This window comes from Rhinichthys klamathensis, unplaced genomic scaffold (genome assembly GCF_029890125.1).
Source record: "Rhinichthys klamathensis goyatoka isolate OS25496 unplaced genomic scaffold, OSU_Roscu_1.1 h1tg000792l_1, whole genome shotgun sequence".
Lineage (NCBI taxonomy): Eukaryota > Metazoa > Chordata > Actinopteri > Cypriniformes > Leuciscidae > Rhinichthys > Rhinichthys klamathensis.
The window spans coordinates 185,001-209,287 of NW_026607188.1; the positions used below are offsets into that span (position 1 = coordinate 185,001).

The following is a 24,287-nucleotide window of genomic DNA, read 5'->3' on the forward strand; positions in this document are numbered from 1 at the left end:
CCTGGAGACACGGTTTTCTCGAGGATTGTGATGAGCTCCATCCTGACGCGCGCAAACGCGACGAGATCTGCACTGACTGGAACGAGGGATCGGTCGTGTAAAGTCAGAATCGCGTCCACGCCTAATAACGAGGACGAGCAGTTCTCGCGGGTATCCGCTTCTTCATCAGCCGCTGTCGCGAGGAAAAGGCCGCGCGGAACTCCCGCCTGCGAACGATATCACGCGCTGACGTCACAGTCTCCGCCCATGCGCAGCATCACGACGCTCGCGCGGTCCGTGTCACAAACAGCATCATCAGTCTTACAGTTTTTCACAATTGCTAAACCTCATTCTCTGAACCAAATTCCCAATAGCCTAAACCCATTTGTTGAATAAATCACTCCTTAAACAAGTTCAGGCAGTTAGACGCCTTTTTCAAATCCCATGCACTCTATTAAAAAAAATTCTAATAAATTTCTCACTCACTAAACACATAGCGTTTACACACAACAGGCCAAAATTGTTTACACTTATTTCTAATGATGTGATCAAACCAACTGTATGAAATATGTTGAGTATGAAATATGAAAAGTGTACAGGTGCACTGACTGATGATATAAACAATAGATGGAAACAATCTGAGAGGCAGAGGAGGAAGAGTACGAGTAAGGAGGAAGAGGAAGAGGAGGATAAGGAAGAGGAGGAAAAGTACGAGTAAAAGGAGGAAGAGGATGACGAGTAAGAGGAGGAAGAGGATGAGGCAGAGGAGGAAGAGTACGAGTAAGGAGGAAGAGGATGAGGAGGAAGAGTACGAGTAAGGAGGAAGAGGAAGAGGAGGATAAGGAAGAGGAGGAAAAGTACGAGTAAAAGGAGGAAGAGGATGACGAGTAAGAGGAGGAAGAGGATGAGGCAGAGGAGGAAGAGTACGAGTAAGGAGGAAGAGGATGAGGAGGAAGAGTACGAGTAAGAGGAGGATGAGGAATAGGAGGATAAGGAAGAGGAGGAAGAGTACGAGTAAGGAGGAAGAGGATGAGGAGGAAGAGTACGAGTAAGAGGAGGATGAGGAATGGGAGGATAAGGAAGAGGAGGAAGAGTACGAGTAAAAGGAGGAAGAGGATGACGAGTAAGAGGAGGAAGAGGAGGAAGAGTACGTGTAAGAGGAGGCAGAGGAGAAAGAGTTCGAGTAAGAGGAGGAAGAGGATGAGGAAGAGGAGGAAGAGTACGAGTAAGGAGGAAGAGGATGAGGAGGAAGAGTACGAGTAAGAGGAGGATGAGGAATAGGAGGATAAGGAAGAGGAGGAAGAGGAGGAAGAGTACGAGTAAAAGGAGGAAGAGGATGACGATTAAGAGGAGGAAGAGGATGAGGAAGAGGAGGAAGAGTACGTGTAAGAGGAGGCAGAGGAGAAAGAGTTCGAGTAAGAGAAGGAAGAGGATGAGGAAGAGGAGGAAGAGTACGAGTAAGAGGAGGAAGAGTACGAGTAAGAGGAGGATGAGGAAGAGTATAAGGAAGATGAGGAAGAGGATGATGAAGAGTAGTGTGTAGTGATGTTAAGGCAGGATCGGGACACTAGAGGGTTTTACTCAGGCTGGACTCAACATGAACACGTGCAGCTGAGGAAGATGAGGAAGAGGATGATGAAGAGTAGTGTGCAGTGTTGTTAAGGCCGGGGGTGCTTCCCAATTCTTATTTGTGCATCCTCGCTCCCTTCCCTCACTCCCTTCCCTCGCGTCTCAGCTCCACCCCTGCAGGAAGGGTGCAAGGAAAAAAAGGAGGACGGAGGAATCGAATGAAAACTTTTTTATACTTTGTAATAAATAATAATAAAGCAAGATACCCTGTTGAAATATGTGAGATGTGTGGTTTATATAAACTGCAAAGGTAAAGTAAAAGAAATTTAAATTATTGGGAGGAGAATTTATACGTGCGTCACGCTTAGTCGATAAAACACTTCCGCAAAGCATACAACTGTGTATCCTCGATCATGACTCCTCTGGAAGCTCCTCACTCCTCGATCCTCGCCTCCTCACTCCTCGATCCTCGCCTCCTCACTCCTCGATCCTCGCCTCCTCACTCCTCGATCCTCGCCTCCTCACTCCTCGATCCTCGCCTCCTCACTCCTCACTCCTCGATCCTCGCCTCCTCACTCCTCGATCCTCGCCTCCTCACTCCTCGATCCTCGCCTCCTCACTCCTCGATCCTCGCCTCCTCACTCCTCGACTCCTCTGGAAGCTCCTCGCTCCTCGACTCCTCTGGAAGCTCCTCGCTCCTCGCCTCCTCACTCCTCTGGAAGCTCCTCACTCCTCGACTCCTCGCTTCTCTGGAAGCTCCTCACTCCTCGATCCTCGACTGCTCTGGAAGCTCCTCGCTCCTCGCCTCCTCACTCCTCTGGAAGCTCCTCACTCCTCGACTCCTCACCTCCTCACTCCTCTGGAAGCTCCTCACTCCTCACTCCTCGATCCTCGCCTCCTCACTCCTCGATCCTCGCCTCCTCACTCCTCGATCCTCGCCTCCTCACTCCTCGATCCTCGCCTCCTCACTCCTCGACTCCTCTGGAAGCTCCTCGCTCCTCGCCTCCTCACTCCTCTGGAAGCTCCTCACTCCTCTTGGAGCTCCTCACTCCTCTGGAAGCTCCTAACTCCTCGACTCCTTGCCTCCTCACTCCTCTGGAAGCTCCTCACTCCTCGACTCCTCGCCTCCAGTCCTCACTCCTCGATCCTCGACTCCTCGCCTCCTCACTCCTCGACTCCTCACTCCTCGACTCCTCGATCCTCGGCTCCTCGCCTGCTCCGCCTCCTCACTCCTCTGGAAGCTCCTCACTCCTCACTCCTCGCCTCCTCACTCCTCGATCCTCGCCTCCTCACTCCTCGATCCTTGACTCCTCACTCCTCGATCCTCGCCTCCTCACTCCTCGATCCTCGCCTCCTCACTCCTCGATCCTCGATCCTCGCCTCCTCACTCCTCGACTCCTCTGGAAGCTCCTCGCTCCTCGCCTCCTCACTCCTCTGGAAGCTCCTCACTCCTCTGGAAGCTCCTCACTCCTCTGGAAGCTCCTAACTCCTCGACTCCTTGCCTCCTCACTCCTCTGGAAGCTCCTCACTCCTCGACTCCAGTCCTCACTCCTCGATCCTCGCCTCCTCGCCTCCTCACTCCTCGACTCCTCGATTTCTCGATCCTTGGCTCCTCGCCTCCTCCGCCTCCTCACTCCTCGATAGGGTTGGGTATCGGTTGGGTTTTATCCGATTCCAGTACCTACTCGGTATTTTTTAAACGGTTCCGGTGCTTAAACAGTTCTTAAATCGGTACTTAAGAAAATGAAACCGTACACACTTTATAAAAAAATAATACCCTTTAATTTACAGGGCCAAACTGGACACAATATTAACTTAAATCTTTAAACAATATAAATACAAGTAACATATGGTAATAATAAAACCAATATAAAATAAAAAATCATATTTACATAATATCAAATGAAACAATATTGTATCAAACAATGTAATAATACTGGAGATTAATAGAGATTACTAGCAGGCAGAGCTGCCAACTCTCACGCATTGACCATAAGACTCACGCAAATGACCCTTTTCACACAGAAAAATCGCGGACAAAGAGGACACTGACAGACAATACAGAAAAGGTTACTTTTGATATGGAACAAATCCACAGCTGTCAGATTCTGTCAATATTTTTACGAGATTCACACAATAAATAACGTTTTGGCTCTTTGAAATGTGACAGATCGCTGTAGCGCGTCAGTTCAAACGGCACGTGATACAGCAGCCTACAAATCCACTGCTTCTTAGCTACGCAGCGTTGAGTGAACCTATGAAAGAGAACATCTCTGGTTACTGGTGTAACATATCCCTCAATAGGGAACGGGACGCGGCCAAGCTCCTCGCGCTGCCGACCAGCTTCCTTTTTCGGCAGATAAATCTGAGGAGCAGATGGCGTGCGCGCGCCAACATAATATGACGACGTAAGTGCGTCGAGGCGGCGCCCGCGCCATCAGCCAATGAATTGGCTTGATTCTATATGGGATTCCGACTATCGGCACACCCAGAGCGCGTTCTGACACGTAATTTTACACGTGAAATGCAGCCAAACCATGCGAGAAAGAGCGCGCATGCGAGACAGAAGAAACTGTGCTCCAAACTGTGTAGCACACGCACGGCGGAGAGAGAGCGAGCGAGAGACCTTGTGTGTGTGCGCGTGTGTGCCTAATGAAGTTAGGCACCGAAATCAGGCACCGAAATTTTCGTTCTTATTCGGTCTGGTTACAACCGTTAACGTCGGAACCGGTTCCCTATTGGCACCGAGTTTCGGTACCCAACCCTACTCCTCGACTCCTCGATCCTCGCCTCCTCACTCCCCGATTCTTGCCTCCTTACTCCTCGCCTCCTCACTCCTCGCCTCCACACTCCTCGATTCTCACCTCCTCACTCCTTGACTCCTCACTCCTCGCCTCCTCACTCCTCGCCTCCTCACTGTTTGACTCCTCACTCCTCGATCCTCGCCTCCTCACTCCTCGATCCTCGCCTCCTCACTCCTCGATCCTCGCCTCCTCACTCCTCGATCCTCGCCTCCTCACTCCTCGATCCTCGCCTCCTCACTCCTCGCCTCCTCACTCCTCGATCCTCGCCTCCTCACTCCTCGCCTCCTCACTCCTCGCCTCCTCACTCATCGCCTCCTCACTCCTCGACTCCTCACCTCCTCACTCCTCGCCTCCTCGCGGTGCAATTAAGAGAATTGAGATGTCCTTCAAGATGGCTGTGCTCGATCGGTTTCCGGGTCATAGGATGGAGGACGGAGGATCGAGGAGACGAGGAGGGATATTGAGAAGCACCCCCGGACTCACTGGACTCTACATGAACACGTGCAGCTGAGGAAGAGGATGAGGAAGAGTAGTGTGTACTGTTGTTAAGGCAGGCACTCACTGGATTCAACATGAACACGTGCAGCTGAGGAAGAGGATGATGAAGAGTGTTCAGGCACTGACTCTTCTGAGAGTAACATGCTCTTCATTAGAGGTTTCTTTGACCTTTTGCAGTTGGGCTGCTGTATTCTTACAGTGTGCAAGTGCTAAATATACAGACATTCAATACTATACAATATTCAATACAAATCTGCAGTACAGACAGTGTACAATATATTCACCTCACTACATTGTGAATACTATACTTTATATGTAATTGCAAAATTTGTTTACTGTATACAATACACTTTTCTCCTGTCCCCTCATGATCTGGATGCTGTTCTCCGTTCTTCTCTTTAGTGTCTAATGAATGATCAGTAGTGTTTATATGTGTGTATGATCTGAAAGCATTGTTTAATTTTGAGAACAAATTAAATGGATTTTGCCAGAAGAGTCAGTGGTTTTGTGAATGTAGTTTGATGATTTGGTTTTGTGTTTAATGTTGTGAGAAAATGGGTGAAGGTTGTGTCTCAGCAATTGTGTAAAAACTGTAAAACGCTCTTGCCTAAAAGGCATAGAAACATTCCACACTTAAATATTTTGATCCAGATATTTGAAGTGCACGTTTTCTTTTTGGAACATTCAGTAACACACACTACTTTGCTCTAACACTACTGTAACACACTACTCTAACACACTACTGTAACACACTCCTCTAACACACTCCTCTAACACACTCCTCTAACACACTCCTCTAACACACTACTGTAACACACTCCTCTAACACACTCCTCTAACACACTCCTCTAACACACTACTGTAACACACTACTGTAACACACTCCTCTAACACACTCCTCTAACAAACTCCTCTAACACACTCCTCTAACACACTCCTCTAACACACTCCTCTAACACACTCCTCTAACACACTCCTCTAACACACTACTGTAACACACTCCTCTAACACACTCCTCTAACACACTCCTCTAACACACTACTGTAACACACTACTGTAACACACTCCTCTAACACACTCCTCTAACACACTCCTCTAACACACTCCTCTAACAGACTACTGTAACACACTCCTCTAACACACTACTGTAACACACTCTAACACACTCCTCTAACACACTACTGTAACACACTCTAACACACTCCTCTAACACACTCCTGTAACACACTCCTGTAACACACTACTGTAACACACTCCTGTAACACACTACTGTAACACACTCTAACACACTCCTCTAACACACTCCTGTAACACACTCCTGTAACACACTACTGTAACACACTCCTGTAACACACTACTGTAACACACTCTAACACACTCCTGTAACACACTACTGTAACACACTCCTGTAACACACTACTCTAACACACTCCTCTAACACACTACTGTAACACACTACTGTAACACACTCCTCTAACACACTCCTCTAACACACTACTGTAACACACTCCTCTAACACACTCCTCTAACACACTACTGTAACACACTCCTGTAACACACTCCTGTAACACACTCCAGTAACACACTACTGTAACACACTCCTGTAACACACTACTGTAACACACTCCTGTAACACACTCCTCTAACACACTACTGTAACACACTCCTGTAACACACTACTGTAACACATTCTAACACACTCCTGTAACACACTACTCTAACACACTCCTGTAACACACTCCTCTAACACACTCCTGTAACACACTCCTCTAACACACTACTGTAACACACTACTGTAACACACTCTAACACACTCCTGTAACACACTACTGTAACACACTCTAACACACTCCTGTAACACACTCCTCTAACACACTCCTGTAACACACTCCTCTAACACACTCCTGTAACACACTATTGTAACACACTCTAACACACTCCTGTAACACACTACTGTAACACACTCTAACACACTCCTGTAACACACTCCTCTAACACACTCCTGTAACACACTCCTGTAACACACTACTGTAACACACTCCTGTAACACACTACTGTAACACACTCTAACACACTCCTGTAACACACTACTGTAACACACTCTAACACACTCCTGTAACACACTACTCTAACACACTCCTCTAACACACTACTGTAACACACTACTGTAACACACTCCTCTAACACACTCCTCTAACACACTACTGTAACACACTCCTCTAACACACTCCTCTAACACACTACTGTAACACACTCCTGTAACACACTCCTGTAACACACTCCTGTAACACACTACTGTAACACACTCCTGTAACACACTACTGTAACACACTCCTGTAACACACTCCTGTAACACACTACTGTAACACACTCCTGTAACACACTACTGTAACACATTCTAACACACTCCTGTAACACACTACTCTAACACACTCCTGTAACACACTCCTCTAACACACTCCTGTAACACACTCCTCTAACACACTACTGTAACACACTCCTCTAACACACTACTGTAACACACTCCTCTAACACACTACTGTAACACACTCTGACACACTCCTGTAACACACTACTGTAACACACTCTAACACACTCCTGTAACACACTCCTCTAACACACTCCTGTAACACACTCCTGTAACACACTACTGTAACACACTCCTGTAACACACTACTGTAACACACTCTAACACACTCCTGTAACACACTACTGTAACACACTCTAACACACTCCTGTAACACACTACTCTAACACACTCCTCTAACACACTACTGTAACACACTACTGTAACACACTCCTCTAACACACTCCTCTAACACACTACTGTAACACACTCCTCTAACACACTCCTCTAACACACTACTGTATCACACTCCTGTAACACACTCCTGTAACACACTACTGTAACACACTACTGTAACACACTCCTGTAACACACTACTGTAACACACTCCTGTAACACACTCCTGTAACACACTACTGTAACACACTCCTGTAACACACTACTGTAACACATTCTAACACACTCCTGTAACACACTTGTCTAACACACTCCTGTAACACACTCCTCTAACACACTCCTGTAACACACTCCTCTAACACACTACTGTAACACACTCCTCTAACACACTACTGTAACACACTCCTGTAACACACTCCTCTAACACACTCCTCTAACACACTCCTCTAACACACTACTCTAACACACTCCTGTAACACACTCCTCTAACACACTACTGTAACACACTCCTCTAACACACTACTGTAACACACTCCTGTAACACACTCCTCTAACACACTCCTCTAACACACTCCTGTAACACACTCCTCTAACACACTCCTCTAACACACTACTGTAACACACTCCTGTAACACACTCCTCTAACACACTCCTGTAACACACTCCTCTAACAAACTACTGTAACACACTCCTCTAACACACTACTGTAACACACTACTGTAACACACTCCTCTAACACACTCCTCTAACACACTACTGTAACACACTCCTGTAACACACTCCTCTAACACACTACTCTAACACACTACTCTAACACACTCCTCTAACACACTCCTCTAACACACTACTCTAACACACTCCTCTAACACACTCCTCTAACACACTCCTGTAACACACTCCTCTAACACACTACTGTAACACACTCCTCTAACACACTCCTCTAACACACTAATGTAACACACTCCTCTAACACACTCCTCTAACACACTCCTCTAACACATTACTGTAACACACTCCTCTAACACACTCCTCTAACACACTACTCTAACACACTCCTCTAACACACTACTCTAACACACTACTCTAACACACTCCTCTAACACACTCCTGTAACACACTCCTCTAACACACTACTGTAACACACTCCTCTAACACACTACTGTAACACACTCCTCTAACACACTCCTCTAACACACTACTGTAACACACTACTCTAACACACTCCTCTAACACACTACTGTAACACACTACTCTAACACACTCCTGTAACACACTCCTGTAACACACTCCTCTAACACACTACTGTAACACACTCCTCTAACACACTCCTCTAACACACTCCTGTAACACACTCCTCTAACACACTACTCTAACACACTACTCTAACACACTCCTCTAACACACTCCTGTAACACACTCCTCTAACACACTACTGTAACACACTCCTCTAACACACTCCTCTAACACACTCCTCTAACACACTCCTCTAACACACTACTCTAACACACTACTGTAACACACTAATGTAACACACTCCTCTAACACACTCCTCTAACACACTCCTCTAACACACTACTGTAACACACTCCTCTAACACACTCCTCTAACACACTACTGTAACACACTCCTCTAACACACTCCTCTAACACACTCCTGTAACACACTCCTCTAACACACTACTGTAACACACTCCTCTAACACACTACTGTAACACACTCCTCTAACACACTCCTCTAACACACTACTGTAACACACTCCTCTAACACACTCCTCTAACACACTCCTGTAACACACTACTCTAACACACTCCTCTAACACACTCCTCTAACACACTACTCTAACACACTCTAACACACTCCTCTAACACACTCTAACACACTCCTCTAACACACTCTAACACACTCCTCTAACACACTACTGTAACACACTCTAACACACTACTGTAACACACTCCTCTAACACACTCCTCTAACACATTCCTCTAACACACTAATGTAACACACTCCTCTAACACACTCCTGTAACACACTCCTCTAACACACTCCTCTAACACACTCCTCTAACACACTACTGTAACACACTCCTCTAACACACTCCTCTAACACACTACTGTAACACACTACTGTAACACATTCTAACACACTCCTGTAACACACTACTCTAACACACTCCTGTAACACACTCCTCTAACACACTCCTGTAACACACTCCTCTAACACACTACTGTAACACACTCCTCTAACACACTACTGTAACACACTCCTCTAACACACTACTGTAACACACTCTAACACACTCCTGTAACACACTACTGTAACACACTCTAACACACTCCTGTAACACACTCCTCTAACACACTCCTGTAACACACTCCTGTAACACACTACTGTAACACACTCCTGTAACACACTACTGTAACACACTCTAACACACTCCTGTAACACACTACTGTAACACACTCTAACACACTCCTGTAACACACTACTCTAACACACTCCTCTAACACACTACTGTAACACACTACTGTAACACACTCCTCTAACACACTCCTCTAACACACTACTGTAACACACTCCTCTAACACACTCCTCTAACACACTACTGTAACACACTCCTGTAACACACTCCTGTAACACACTCCTGTAACACACTACTGTAACACACTCCTGTAACACACTACTGTAACACACTCCTGTAACACACTCCTGTAACACACTACTGTAAAACACTCCTGTAACACACTACTGTAACACATTCTAACACACTCCTGTAACACACTTGTCTAACACACTCCTGTAACACACTCCTCTAACACACTCCTGTAACACACTCCTCTAACACACTACTGTAACACACTCCTCTAACACACTACTGTAACACACTCCTGTAACACACTCCTCTAACACACTCCTCTAACACACTCCTCTAACACACTACTCTAACACACTCCTGTAACACACTCCTCTAACACACTACTGTAACACACTCCTCTAACACACTACTGTAACACACTCCTGTAACACACTCCTCTAACACACTCCTCTAACACACTCCTGTAACACACTCCTCTAACACACTCCTCTAACACACTACTGTAACACACTCCTGTAACACACTCCTCTAACACACTCCTGTAACACACTCCTCTAACAAACTACTGTAACACACTCCTCTAACACACTACTGTAACACACTACTGTAACACACTCCTCTAACACACTCCTCTAACACACTACTGTAACACACTCCTGTAACACACTCCTCTAACACACTACTCTAACACACTACTCTAACACACTCCTCTAACACACTCCTCTAACACACTACTCTAACACACTCCTCTAACACACTCCTCTAACACACTCCTGTAACACACTCCTCTAACACACTACTGTAACACACTCCTCTAACACACTCCTCTAACACACTAATGTAACACACTCCTCTAACACACTCCTCTAACACACTCCTCTAACACATTACTGTAACACACTCCTCCAACACACTCCTCTAACACACTACTCTAACACACTCCTCTAACACACTCCTGTAACACACTCCTCTAACACACTACTGTAACACACTCCTCTAACACACTCCTCTAACACACTCCTGTAACACACTCCTCTAACACACTACTCTAACACACTACTCTAACACACTCCTCTAACACACTCCTGTAACACACTCCTCTAACACACTACTGTAACACACTCCTCTAACACACTCCTCTAACACACTCCTCTAACACACTCCTCTAACACACTACTCTAACACACTACTGTAACACACTAATGTAACACACTCCTCTAACACACTCCATTAACACACTCCTCTAACACACTACTGTAACACACTCCTCTAACACACTCCTCTAACACACTACTGTAACACACTCCTCTAACACACTCCTCTAACACACTCCTGTAACACACTCCTCTAACACACTACTGTAACACACTCCTCTAACACACTACTGTAACACACTCCTCTAACACACTCCTCTAACACACTACTGTAACACACTCCTCTAACACACTCCTCTAACACACTCCTGTAACACACTACTCTAACACACTCCTCTAACACACTCCTCTAACACACTACTCTAACACACTCTAACACACTCCTCTAACACACTCTAACACACTCCTCTAACACACTCTAACACACTCCTCTAACACACTACTGTAACACACTCTAACACACTACTGTAACACACTCCTCTAACACACTCCTCTAACACATTCCTCTAACACAATAATGTAACACACTCCTCTAACACACTCCTGTAACACACTCCTCTAACACACTCCTCTAACACACTCCTCTAACACACTACTGTAACACACTCCTCTAACACACTCCTCTAACACACTACTGTAACACACTCCTCTAACACACTCCTCTAACACACTCCTGTAACACACTACTCTAACACACTCCTCTAACACACTCCTCTAACACACTACTCTAACACACTCTAACACACTCCTCTAACACACTCTAACACACTCCTCTAACACACTCTAACACACTCCTCTAACACACTACTGTAACACACTCTAACACACTACTGTAACACACTCTAACACACTACTTTAACACACTACTGTAACACACTACTTTAACACACTACTGTAACACACTCCTCTAACACACTACTGTAACACACTCCTCTAACACACTCCTCTAACACACTCCTCTAACACACTACTGTAACACACTCCTCTAACACACTCCTCTAACACACTACTCTAACACACTACTCTAACACACTCCTCTAACACACTACTGTAACACACTCCTCTAACACACTCCTCTAACACACTACTGTAACACACTCCTCTAACACACTCCTCTAACACACTACTCTAACACACTCCTCTAACACACTCCTCTAACACACTACTCTAACACACTACTCTAACACACTCCTCTAACACACTCCTCTAACACACTACTCTAACACACTACTGTAACACACTCCTCTAACACACTCCTCTAACACACTACTCTAACACACTCCTCTAACACACTCCTCTAACACACTACTCTAACACACTACTGTAACACACTCCTCTAACACACTCCTCTAACACACTCCTCTAACACACTACTCTAACACACTCCTCTAACACACTACTGTAACACACTCCTCTAACACACTCCTCTAACACACTACTGTAACACACTCCTCTAACACACTCCTCTAACACACTACTCTAACACACTCCTCTAACACACTCCTCTAACACACTACTCTAACACACTACTCTAACACACTCCTCTAACACACTCCTCTAACACACTACTCTAACACACTACTGTAACACACTCCTCTAACACACTCCTCTAACACACTACTCTAACACACTCCTCTAACACACTCCTCTAACACACTACTCTAACACACTACTGTAACACACTCCTCTAACACACTCCTCTAACACACTCCTCTAACACACTCCTCTAACACACTCCTCTAACACACTACTCTAACACACTCCTCTAACACACTCCTCTAACACACTACTCTAACACACTACTCTAACACACTCCTCTAACACACTCCTCTAACACACTACTCTAACACACTACTGTAACACACTCCTCTAACACACTCCTCTAACACACTACTGTAACACACTCCTCTAACACACTCCTCTAACACACTACTGTAACACACTCCTCTTACACACTCCTCTAACACACTCCTCTAACACACTACTGTAACACACTCCTCTAACACACTCCTCTAACACACTCCTCTAACACACTACTGTAACACACTCCTCTAACACACTCCTCTAACACACTACTGTAACACACTCCTCTAACACACTCCTCTAACACACTACTGTAACACACTCCTCTTACACACTCCTCTAACACACTACTGTAACACACTACTGTAACACACTCCTCTAACACACTCCTCTAACACACTACTCTAACACACTACTCTAACACACTCCTCTAATACACTCCTCTAACACACTCCTCTAACACACTCCTCTAACACACTCCTCTAACACACTCCTCTAACACACTCCTCTAACACACTCCTCTAACACACTACTCTAACACACTCCTCTAACACACTCCTCTAACACACTCCTCTAACACACTCCTCTAACACACTCCTCTAACACACTCCTCTAACACACTCCTCTAACACACTACTCTAACACACTACTCTAACACACTGCTGTAACACACTCCTCTAACACACTCCTCTAACACACTCCTCTAACACACTCCTCTAACACACTCTTCTAACACACTACTCTAACACACTACTGTAACACACTACTGTAACACACTCCTCTAACACACTACTCTAACACACTCCTCTAACACACTACTGTAACACACTCCTCTAACACACTCCTCTAACACACTCCTCTAACACACTCCTCTAACACACTACTGTAACACACTCCTCTAACACACTCCTCTAACACACTCCTCTAACACACTACTGTAACACACTCCTCTAACACACTACTCTAACACACTCCTCTAACACACTACTCTAACACACTCCTCTAACACACTCCTCTAACACACTACTCTAACACACTCCTCTAACACACTACTCTAACACACTCCTCTAACACACTCCTCTAACACACTCCTCTAACACACTCCTCTAACACACTACTCTAACACACTCCTCTAACACACTACTCTAACACACTCCTCTAACACACTCCTCTAACACACTACTCTAACACACTCCTCTAACACACTACTCTAACACACTACTCTAACACACTCCTCTAACACACTCCTCTAACACACTACTCTAACACACTCCTCTAACACACTCCTCTAACACACTACTGTAACACACTCCTCTAACACACTACTGTAACACACTCCTCTAACACACTACTGTAACACACTCCTCTAACATACTACTGTAACACACTCCTGTAACACACTCCTGTAACACACTACTGTAACACACTCCTCTAACACACTACTGTAACACACTCCTCTAACACACTCCTCTAACACACTACTGTAACACACTACTGTAACACACTCCTCTAACACACTCCTCTAACACACTACTCTAACACACTACTCTAACACACTCCTCTAATACACTCCTCTAACACACTCCTCTAACACACTCCTCTAACACACTACTCTAACACACTCCTCTCACACACTCCTCTAACACACTACTGTAACACACTCCTCTAACACACTCCTCTAACACACTCCTCTAACACACTACTGTAACACACTCCTCTAACACACTACTGTAACACACTCCTCTAACACACTCCTCTAACACACTCCTCTAACACACTACTGTAACACACTCCTCTAACACACTACTCTAACACACTCCTCTAACACACTACTCTAACACACTCCTCTAACACACTCCTCTAACACACTACTCTAACACACTCCTCTAACACACTACTCTAACACACTCCTCTAACACACTCCTCTAACACACTCCTCTAACACACTCCTCTAACACACTCCTCTAACACACTCCTCTAACACACTCCTCTAACACACTACTCTAACACACTCCTCTAACACACTCCTCTAACACACTACTCTAACACACTCCTCTAACACACTACTGTAACACACTACTGTAACACACTACTCTAACACACTCCTCTAACACACTCCTCTAACACACTACTCTAACACACTCCCCTAACACACTCCTCTAACACACTACTGTAACACACTCCTCTAACACACTACTCTAACACACTACTCTAACACACTCCTGTAACACACTCCTCTAACACACTCCTCTAACACACTACTGTAACACACTCCTCTAACACACTCCTCTAACACACTCCTCTAACACACTACTGTAACACACTCCTCTAACACACTCCTCTAACACACTACTGTAACACACTACTCTAACACACTCCTGTAACACACTCCTCTAACACACTCCTCTAACACACTACTGTAACACACTCCTCTAACACACTCCTCTAACACACTACTGTAACACACTACTCTAACACACTCCTGTAACACACTCCTCTAACACACTCCTCTAACACACTACTGTAACACACTCCTCTAACACACTACTGTAACACACTCCTCTAACACACTCCTCTAACACACTACTCTAACACACTACTCTAACACACTCCTCTAACACACTCCTCTAACACACTACTCTAACACACTCCTCTAACACACTCCTCTAACACACTCCTCTAACACACTCCTCTAACACACTACTCTAACACACTCCTCTAACACACTCCTCTAACACACTACTGTAACACACTCCTCTAACACACTCCTCTAACACACTACTCTAACACACTCCTCTAACACACTCCTCTAACACACTACTGTAACACACTCCTCTAACACACTCCTCTAACACACTACTCTAACACACTCCTCTAACACACTCCTCTAACACACTACTGTAACACACTCCTCTAACACACTACTGTAACACACTCCTCTAACACACTACTGTAACACACTCCTCTAACACACTACTGTAACACACTCCTGTAACACACTACTCTAACACACTCCTCTAACACACTCCTCTAACACACTCCTCTAACACACTACTCTAACACACTCCTCTAACACACTCCTCTAACACACTCCTCTAACACACTCCTCTAACACACTCCTCTAACACACTACTGTAACACACTCCTCTAACACACTCCTCTAACACACTCCTCTAACACACTACTGTAACACACTCCTCTAACACACTACTCTAACACACTACTCTAACACACTCCTCTAACACACTACTCTAACACACTACTCTAACACACTCCTCTAACACACTACTCTAACACACTCCTCTAACACACTCCTCTAACACACTCCTCTAACACACTCCTCTAACACACTACTCTAACACACTCCTCTAACACACTCCTCTAACACACTCCTCTAACACACTCCTCTAACACACTCCTCTAACACACTCCTCTAACACACTACTCTAACACACTCCTCTAACACACTACTCTAACACACTACTCTAACACACTACTGTAACACACTCCTCTAACACACTCCTCTAACACACTACTGTAACACACTACTGTAACACACTACTGTAACACACTCCTCTAACACACTCCTCTAACACACTCCTCTAACACACTACTGTAACACACTACTGTAACACACTACTGTAACACACTCCTCTAACACACTCCTCTAACACACTCCTCTAACACACTACTCTAACACACTACTGTAACACACTACTGTAACACACTCCTCTAACACACTCCTCTAACACACTCCTCTAACACACTACTGTAACACACTACTGTAACACACTACTGTAACACACTCCTCTAACACACTCCTCTAACACACTCCTCTAACACACTACTGTAACACACTACTGTAACACACTACTGTAACACACTCCTCTAACACACTCCTCTAACACACTCCTCTAACACACTCCTCTAACACACTACTGTAACACACTACTGTAACACACTACTGTAACACACTCCTCTAACACACTCCTCTAACACACTCCTCTAACACACTACTGTAACACACTACTGTAACACACTACTGTAACACACTCCTCTAACACACTCCTCTAACACACTCCTCTAACACACTACTGTAACACACTACTGTAACACACTCCTCTAACACACTCCTCTAACACACTCCTCTAACACACTACTGTAACACACTCCTCTAACACACTACTCTAACACACTACTCTAACACACTCCTCTAACACACTACTCTAACACACTACTCTAACACACTCCTCTAACACACTACTCTAACACACTACTCTAACACACTCCTCTAACACACTCCTCTAACACACTACTCTAACACACTACTGTAACACACTCCTGTAACACACTACTCTAACACACTACTGTAACACACTACTGTAACACACTCCTCTAACACACTCCTCTAACACACTACTGTAACACACTCCTCTTACACACTCCTCTAACACACTCCTCTAACACACTCCTCTAACACACTACTCTAACACACTCCTCTAACACACTCCTCTAACACACTCCTCTAACACACTCCTCTAACACACTCCTCTAACACACTACTCTAACACACTCCTCTAACACACTCCTCTAACACACTCCTCTAACACACTACTCTAACACACTCCTCTAACACACTCCTCTAACACACTCCTCTAACACACTCCTCTAACACACTACTCTAACACACTCCTCTAACACACTCCTCTAACACACTACTCTAACACACTCCTCTAACACACTCCTCTAACACACTCCTCTAACACACTACTGTAACACACTACTGTAACACACTCCTCTAACACACTCCTCTAACACACTACTCTAACACACTACTGTAACACACTACTGTAACACACTCCTCTAACACACTACTCTAACACACTACTCTAACACACTCCTCTAACACACTACTCTAACACACTCCTCTAACACACTCCTCTAACACACTACTCTAACACACTCCTCTAACACACTCCTCTAACACACTACTGTAACACACTACTGTAACACACTCCTCTAACACACTACTTTAACACACTACTCTAACACACTCCTCTAACACACTACTCTAACACACTCCTCTAACACACTCCTCTAACACACTACTCTAACACACTCCTCTAACACACTCCTCTAACACACTACTGTAACACACTACTGTAACACACTCCTCTAACACACTCCTCTAACACACTCCTCTAACACACTACTGTAACACACTACTGTAACACACTCCTCTAACACACTCCTCTAACACACTACTCTAACACACTCCTCTAACACACTCCTCTAACACACTCCTCTAACACACTACTCTAACACACTCCTCTAACACACTACTTTAACACACTACTGTAACACACTCCTCTAACACACTCCTCTAACACACTACTCTAACACACTCCTCTAACACACTCCTGTAACACACTCCTCTAACACACTACTCTAACACACTACTCTAACACACTCCTCTAACACACTCCTCTAACACACTACTCTAACACACTCCTCTAACACACTCCTCTAACACACTCCTCTAACACACTACTCTAACACACTCCTCTAACACACTACTGTAACACACTACTGTAACACACTCCTCTAACACACTACTGTAACACACTACTGTAACACACTCCTCTAACACACTCCTCTAACACACTACTGTAACACACTACTGTAACACACTACTGTAACACACTCCTCTAACACACTACTCTAACACACTACTCTAACACACTCCTCTAACACACTGTAACACACTACTGTAACACACTCCTCTAACACACTACTCTAACACACTACTCTAACACACTCCTCTAACACACTGTAACACACTACTGTAACACACTCCTCTAACACACTACTCTAACACACTACTCTAACACACTCCTCTAACACTACTGTAACACACTCCTCTAACACACTCCTCTAACACACTACTCTAACACACTCCTCTAACACACTCCTCTAACAAACTCCTCTAACAAACTACTCTAACACACTCCTCTAACACACTACTCTAACACACTGCTCTAACACACTACTCTAACACACTACTCTAACACACTACTCTAACACACTCCTCTAACACACTACTCTAACACACTCCTCTAACACACTCCTCTAACACACTACTCTAACACACTCCTCTAACACACTCCTCTAACACACTCCTCTAACACACTACTGTAACACACTACTGTAACACACTACTCTAACACACTACTCTAACACACTACTGTAACACACTACTGTAACACACTACTGTAACACACTCCTCTAACACACTACTCTAACACACTCCTCTAACACACTACTCTAACACACTCCTCTAACAAACTCCTCTAACAAACTACTCTAACACACTCCTCTAACACACTACTCTAACACACTGCTCTAACACACTACTCTAACACACTACTCTAACACACTACTCTAACACACTCCTCTAACACACTACTCTAACACACTCCTCTAACACACTCCTCTAACACACTACTCTAACACACTCCTCTAACACACTCCTCTAACACACTCCTCTAACACACTACTGTAACACACTACTGTAACACACTACTCTAACACACTACTCTAACACACTACTCTAACACACTACTGTAACACACTACTGTAACACACTACTGTAACACACTCCTCTAACACACTACTGTAACACACTACTCTAACACACTACTGTAACACACTACTGTAACACACTACTGTAACACACTACTGTAACACACTCCTCTAACACACTCCTCTAACACACTACTGTAACACACTCCTCTAACACACTCCTCTAACACACTACTGTAACACACTCCTCTAACACACTACTGTAACACACTACTGTAACACACTACTCTAACACACTCCTCTAACACACTACTCTAACACACTACTCTAACACACTACTGTAACACACTACTCTAACACACTCCTCTAACACACTCCTCTAACACACTCCTCTAACACACTCCTCTAACACACTCCTCTAACACACTACTGTAACACACTCCTCTAACACACTACTCTAACACACTACTCTAACACACTACTCTAACACACTACTGTAACACACTACTGTAACACACTACTCTAACACACTCCTCTAACACACTCCTCTAACAAACTACTCTAACACACTACTCTAACACACTACTGTAACACACTACTCTAACACACTACTGTAACACACTCCTCTAACACACTCCTCTAACACACTCCTCTAACACACTACTCTAACACACTCCTCTAACACACTCCTCTAACACACTCCTCTAACACACTCCTCTAACACACTACTCTAACACACTCCTCTAACACACTACTCTAACACACTCCTCTAACACACTACTCTAACAAACTCCTCTAACACACTACTGTAACACACTACTGTAACACACTCCTCTAACACACTCCTCTAACACACTCCTCTAACACACTACTCTAACACACTCCTCTAACACACTCCTCTAACACACTCCTCTAACACACTACTCTAACACACTACTCTAACACACTACTGTAACACACTACTGTAACACACTCCTCTAACACACTCCTCTAACACACTACTCTAACACACTACTCTAACACACTACTGTAACACACTACTGTAACACACTACTCTAACACACTACTGTAACACACTCCTCTAACACACTACTCTAACACACTCCTCTAACACACTCCTCTAACACACTACAGTAACACACTACTGTAACACACTCCTCTAACACACTACTGTAACACACTCCTCTAACACACTCCTCTAACACACTACTCTAACACACTCCTCTAACACACCCCTCTAACACACTCCTCTAACACACTACTCTAACACACTACTGTAACACACTACTGTAACACACTACTGTAACACACTCCTCTAACACACTCCTCTAACACACTACTGTAACACACTCCTCTAACACACTACTCTAACACACTACTCTAACACACTACTGTAACACACTACTGTAACACACTACTCTAACACACTACTCTAACACAGTCCTCTAACACACTCCTCTAACACACTACTCTAACACACTCCTCTAACACACTCCTCTAACACACTACTCTAACACACTCCTCTAACACACTCCTCTAACACACTCCTCTAACACACTACTCTAACACACTCCTCTAACACACTCCTCTAACACACTACTCTAACACACTCCTCTAACACACTCCTCTAACACACTCCTCTAACACACTACTCTAACACACTCCTCTAACACACTACTCTAACACACTCCTCTAACACACTACTGTAACACACTCCTCTAACACACTCCTCTAACACACTCCTCTAACACACTACTGTAACACACTACTGTAACACACTACTGTAACACACTCCTCTAACACACTACTCTAACACACTCCTCTAACACACTACTGTAACACACTACTGTAACACACTCCTCTAACACACTCCTCTAACACACTCCTCTAACACACTACTGTAACACACTACTGTAACGCACTCCTCTAACACACTACTCTAACACACTCCTCTAACACACTCCTCTAACACACTACTGTAACACACTACTGTAACACACTCCTCTAACACACTCCTCTAACACACTCCTCTAACACACTACTCTAACACACTACTGTAACACACTACTGTAACACACTACTGTAACACACTCCTCTAACACACTCCTCTAACACACTACTGTAACACACTCCTCTAACACACTACTCTAACACACTACTGTAACACACTACTGTAACACACTACTCTAACACACTACTGTAACACACTACTGTAACACACTACTCTAACACACTCCTCTAACACACTCATCTAACACACTACTCTAACACACTCCTCTAACACACTCCTCTAACACACTACTCTAACACACTCCTCTAACACACTACTGTAACACACTACTGTAACACACTACTGTAACACACTACTGTAACACACTCCTCTAACACACTACTCTAACACACTCCTCTAACACACTCCTCTAACACACTCCTCTAACACACTACTGTAACACACTACTGTAACACACTCCTCTAACACACTACTCTAACACACTCCTCTAACACACTACTGTAACACACTACTGTAACACACTCCTCTAACACACTCCTCTAACACACTCCTCTAACACACTACTGTAACACACTACTCTAACACACTCCTCTAACACACTCCTCTAACACACTACTCTAACACACTCCTCTAACAAACTCCTCTAACACACTCCTCTAACACACTACTGTAACACACTACTGTAACACACTCCTCTAACACACTACTGTAACACACTACTGTAACACACTCCTCTAACACACTCCTCTAACACACTACTCTAACACACTCCTCTAACACACTACTCTAACACACTCCTCTAACAAACTCCTCTAACACACTCCTCTAACACACTACTGTAACACACTACTGTAACACACTCCTCTAACACACTACTGTAACACACTACTCTAACACACTACTCTAACACACTCCTCTAACACACTACTCTAACACACTCCTCTAACACACTACTGTAACACACTCCTCTAACACACTCCTCTAACACACTACTCTAACACACTCCTCTAACACACTACTGTAACACACTCCTCTAACACACTCCTCTAACACACTCCTCTAACACACTACTGTAACACACTACTGTAACACACTACTCTAACACACTCCTCTAACACACTCCTCTAACACACTCCTCTAACACACTACTCTAACACACTCCTCTAACAAACTCCTCTAACACACTCCTCTAACACACTACTGTAACACACTACTGTAACACGCTCCTCTAACACACTACTGTAACACACTACTCTAACACACTACTCTAACACACTCCTCTAACACACTACTCTAACACACTCCTCTAACACACTCCTCTAACACACTCCTCTAACACACTACTGTAACACACTCCTCTAACACACTACTGTAACACACTACTGTAACACACTCCTCTAACACACTACTGTAACACACTACTGTTACACACTACTCTAACACACTCCTCTAACACACTCCTCTAACACACTACTGTAACACACTACTCTAACACACTCCTCTAACACACTCCTCTAACACACTACTGTAACACACTACTGTAACACACTACTCTAACACACTACTGTAACACACTCCTCTAACACACTACTGTAACACACTACTGTAACACACTACTCTAACACACTACTGTAACACACTCCTCTAACACACTACTGTAACACACTACTGTAACACACTCCTCTAACACACTCCTGTAACACACTACTCTAACACACTCCTCTAACAGAGCTTTCCTGTAGCTCAAACAGTAGAGCGTTGGCACTAACAACACCAAGCTCACGGGTTCGATTCCCAGGGAAAGCAAGACCTGATGTGAATGTAAATGTGTTCCTTGAGATGCATGTAAGTCGCTTTGGACAAAAGCATCTGCTAAATGTAAGGTTTTAACTTATTCTAACTTGAGCGCTCATGTGAGGCAGTGCGGATTATACAAGCGTCAAAGACGTCCATCAATGCAACAGTGAAACGCAAAACCATAATCTGTGTGAAGCCTCCACGTTCTCAAGACTTCAGGAGAACATGTGTGTGATTCAGGACACACACTCGAGCTCCCGGGATCATGTTTTCCCAGTTTCTGACTCGGACATGAACTAATTCAGCGCTTTGACTCCGTCTGGAATCAGATTAGTCAAAATCACAAATGAATCATTCAATGCGATCTGTGAACCGGTTTATTTATAAGAATGAGCACAAAAGAATAATTCTTCATGAATAGACATCTGTCGGGTCTTGATTTGTGCTGATGTGTGTATGAACAGTAAAAGGTTAGATATTATGAAGAAAAGTAATTGTTTCTCATAAACAACTACAGGGCAAGACACATTAATGCATCCTCATTTAGTTCTTACTGGAACCCAATAAAGTGTTTTTTTTCCATGTTATTTCTATTAAACAACACTGACACCTTTTAGTATATGGTGATAATAAGGAATAAACTTCATTAATCATTTAATTAGAAACCAATGCATCAACATTTTTTTTTCAATGTTAGGCTGTTTGTACATTGATCAACAGATTAATCATCATATCTGTGTAGGCCAGAGCGCAGA

General features: G+C 44.1%; 1 protein-coding gene and 1 long non-coding RNA gene across 4 annotated transcripts in view; one reads left to right on the forward strand and one right to left on the reverse strand.

The window, feature by feature from the left end:
• kpnb1 (karyopherin (importin) beta 1) overlaps positions 1-219 on the reverse strand; it is a 25,357-nt gene extending 25,138 nt beyond the window's left edge. For both annotated transcript variants that reach the window (XM_056243409.1, XM_056243408.1), the window contains exon 1: positions 2-219. In XM_056243409.1, the coding sequence (XP_056099384.1) occupies positions 2-41 (40 nt within the window). In that variant the 5' untranslated portion in view covers positions 42-219. The remainder of the gene's footprint in view (position 1) is intronic.
• Positions 1-24,287, forward strand: part of LOC130077972 (uncharacterized) — a 163,536-nt gene that overhangs the window by 41,618 nt on the left and 97,631 nt on the right. The gene's annotated exons all lie outside the window — the stretch shown is intronic.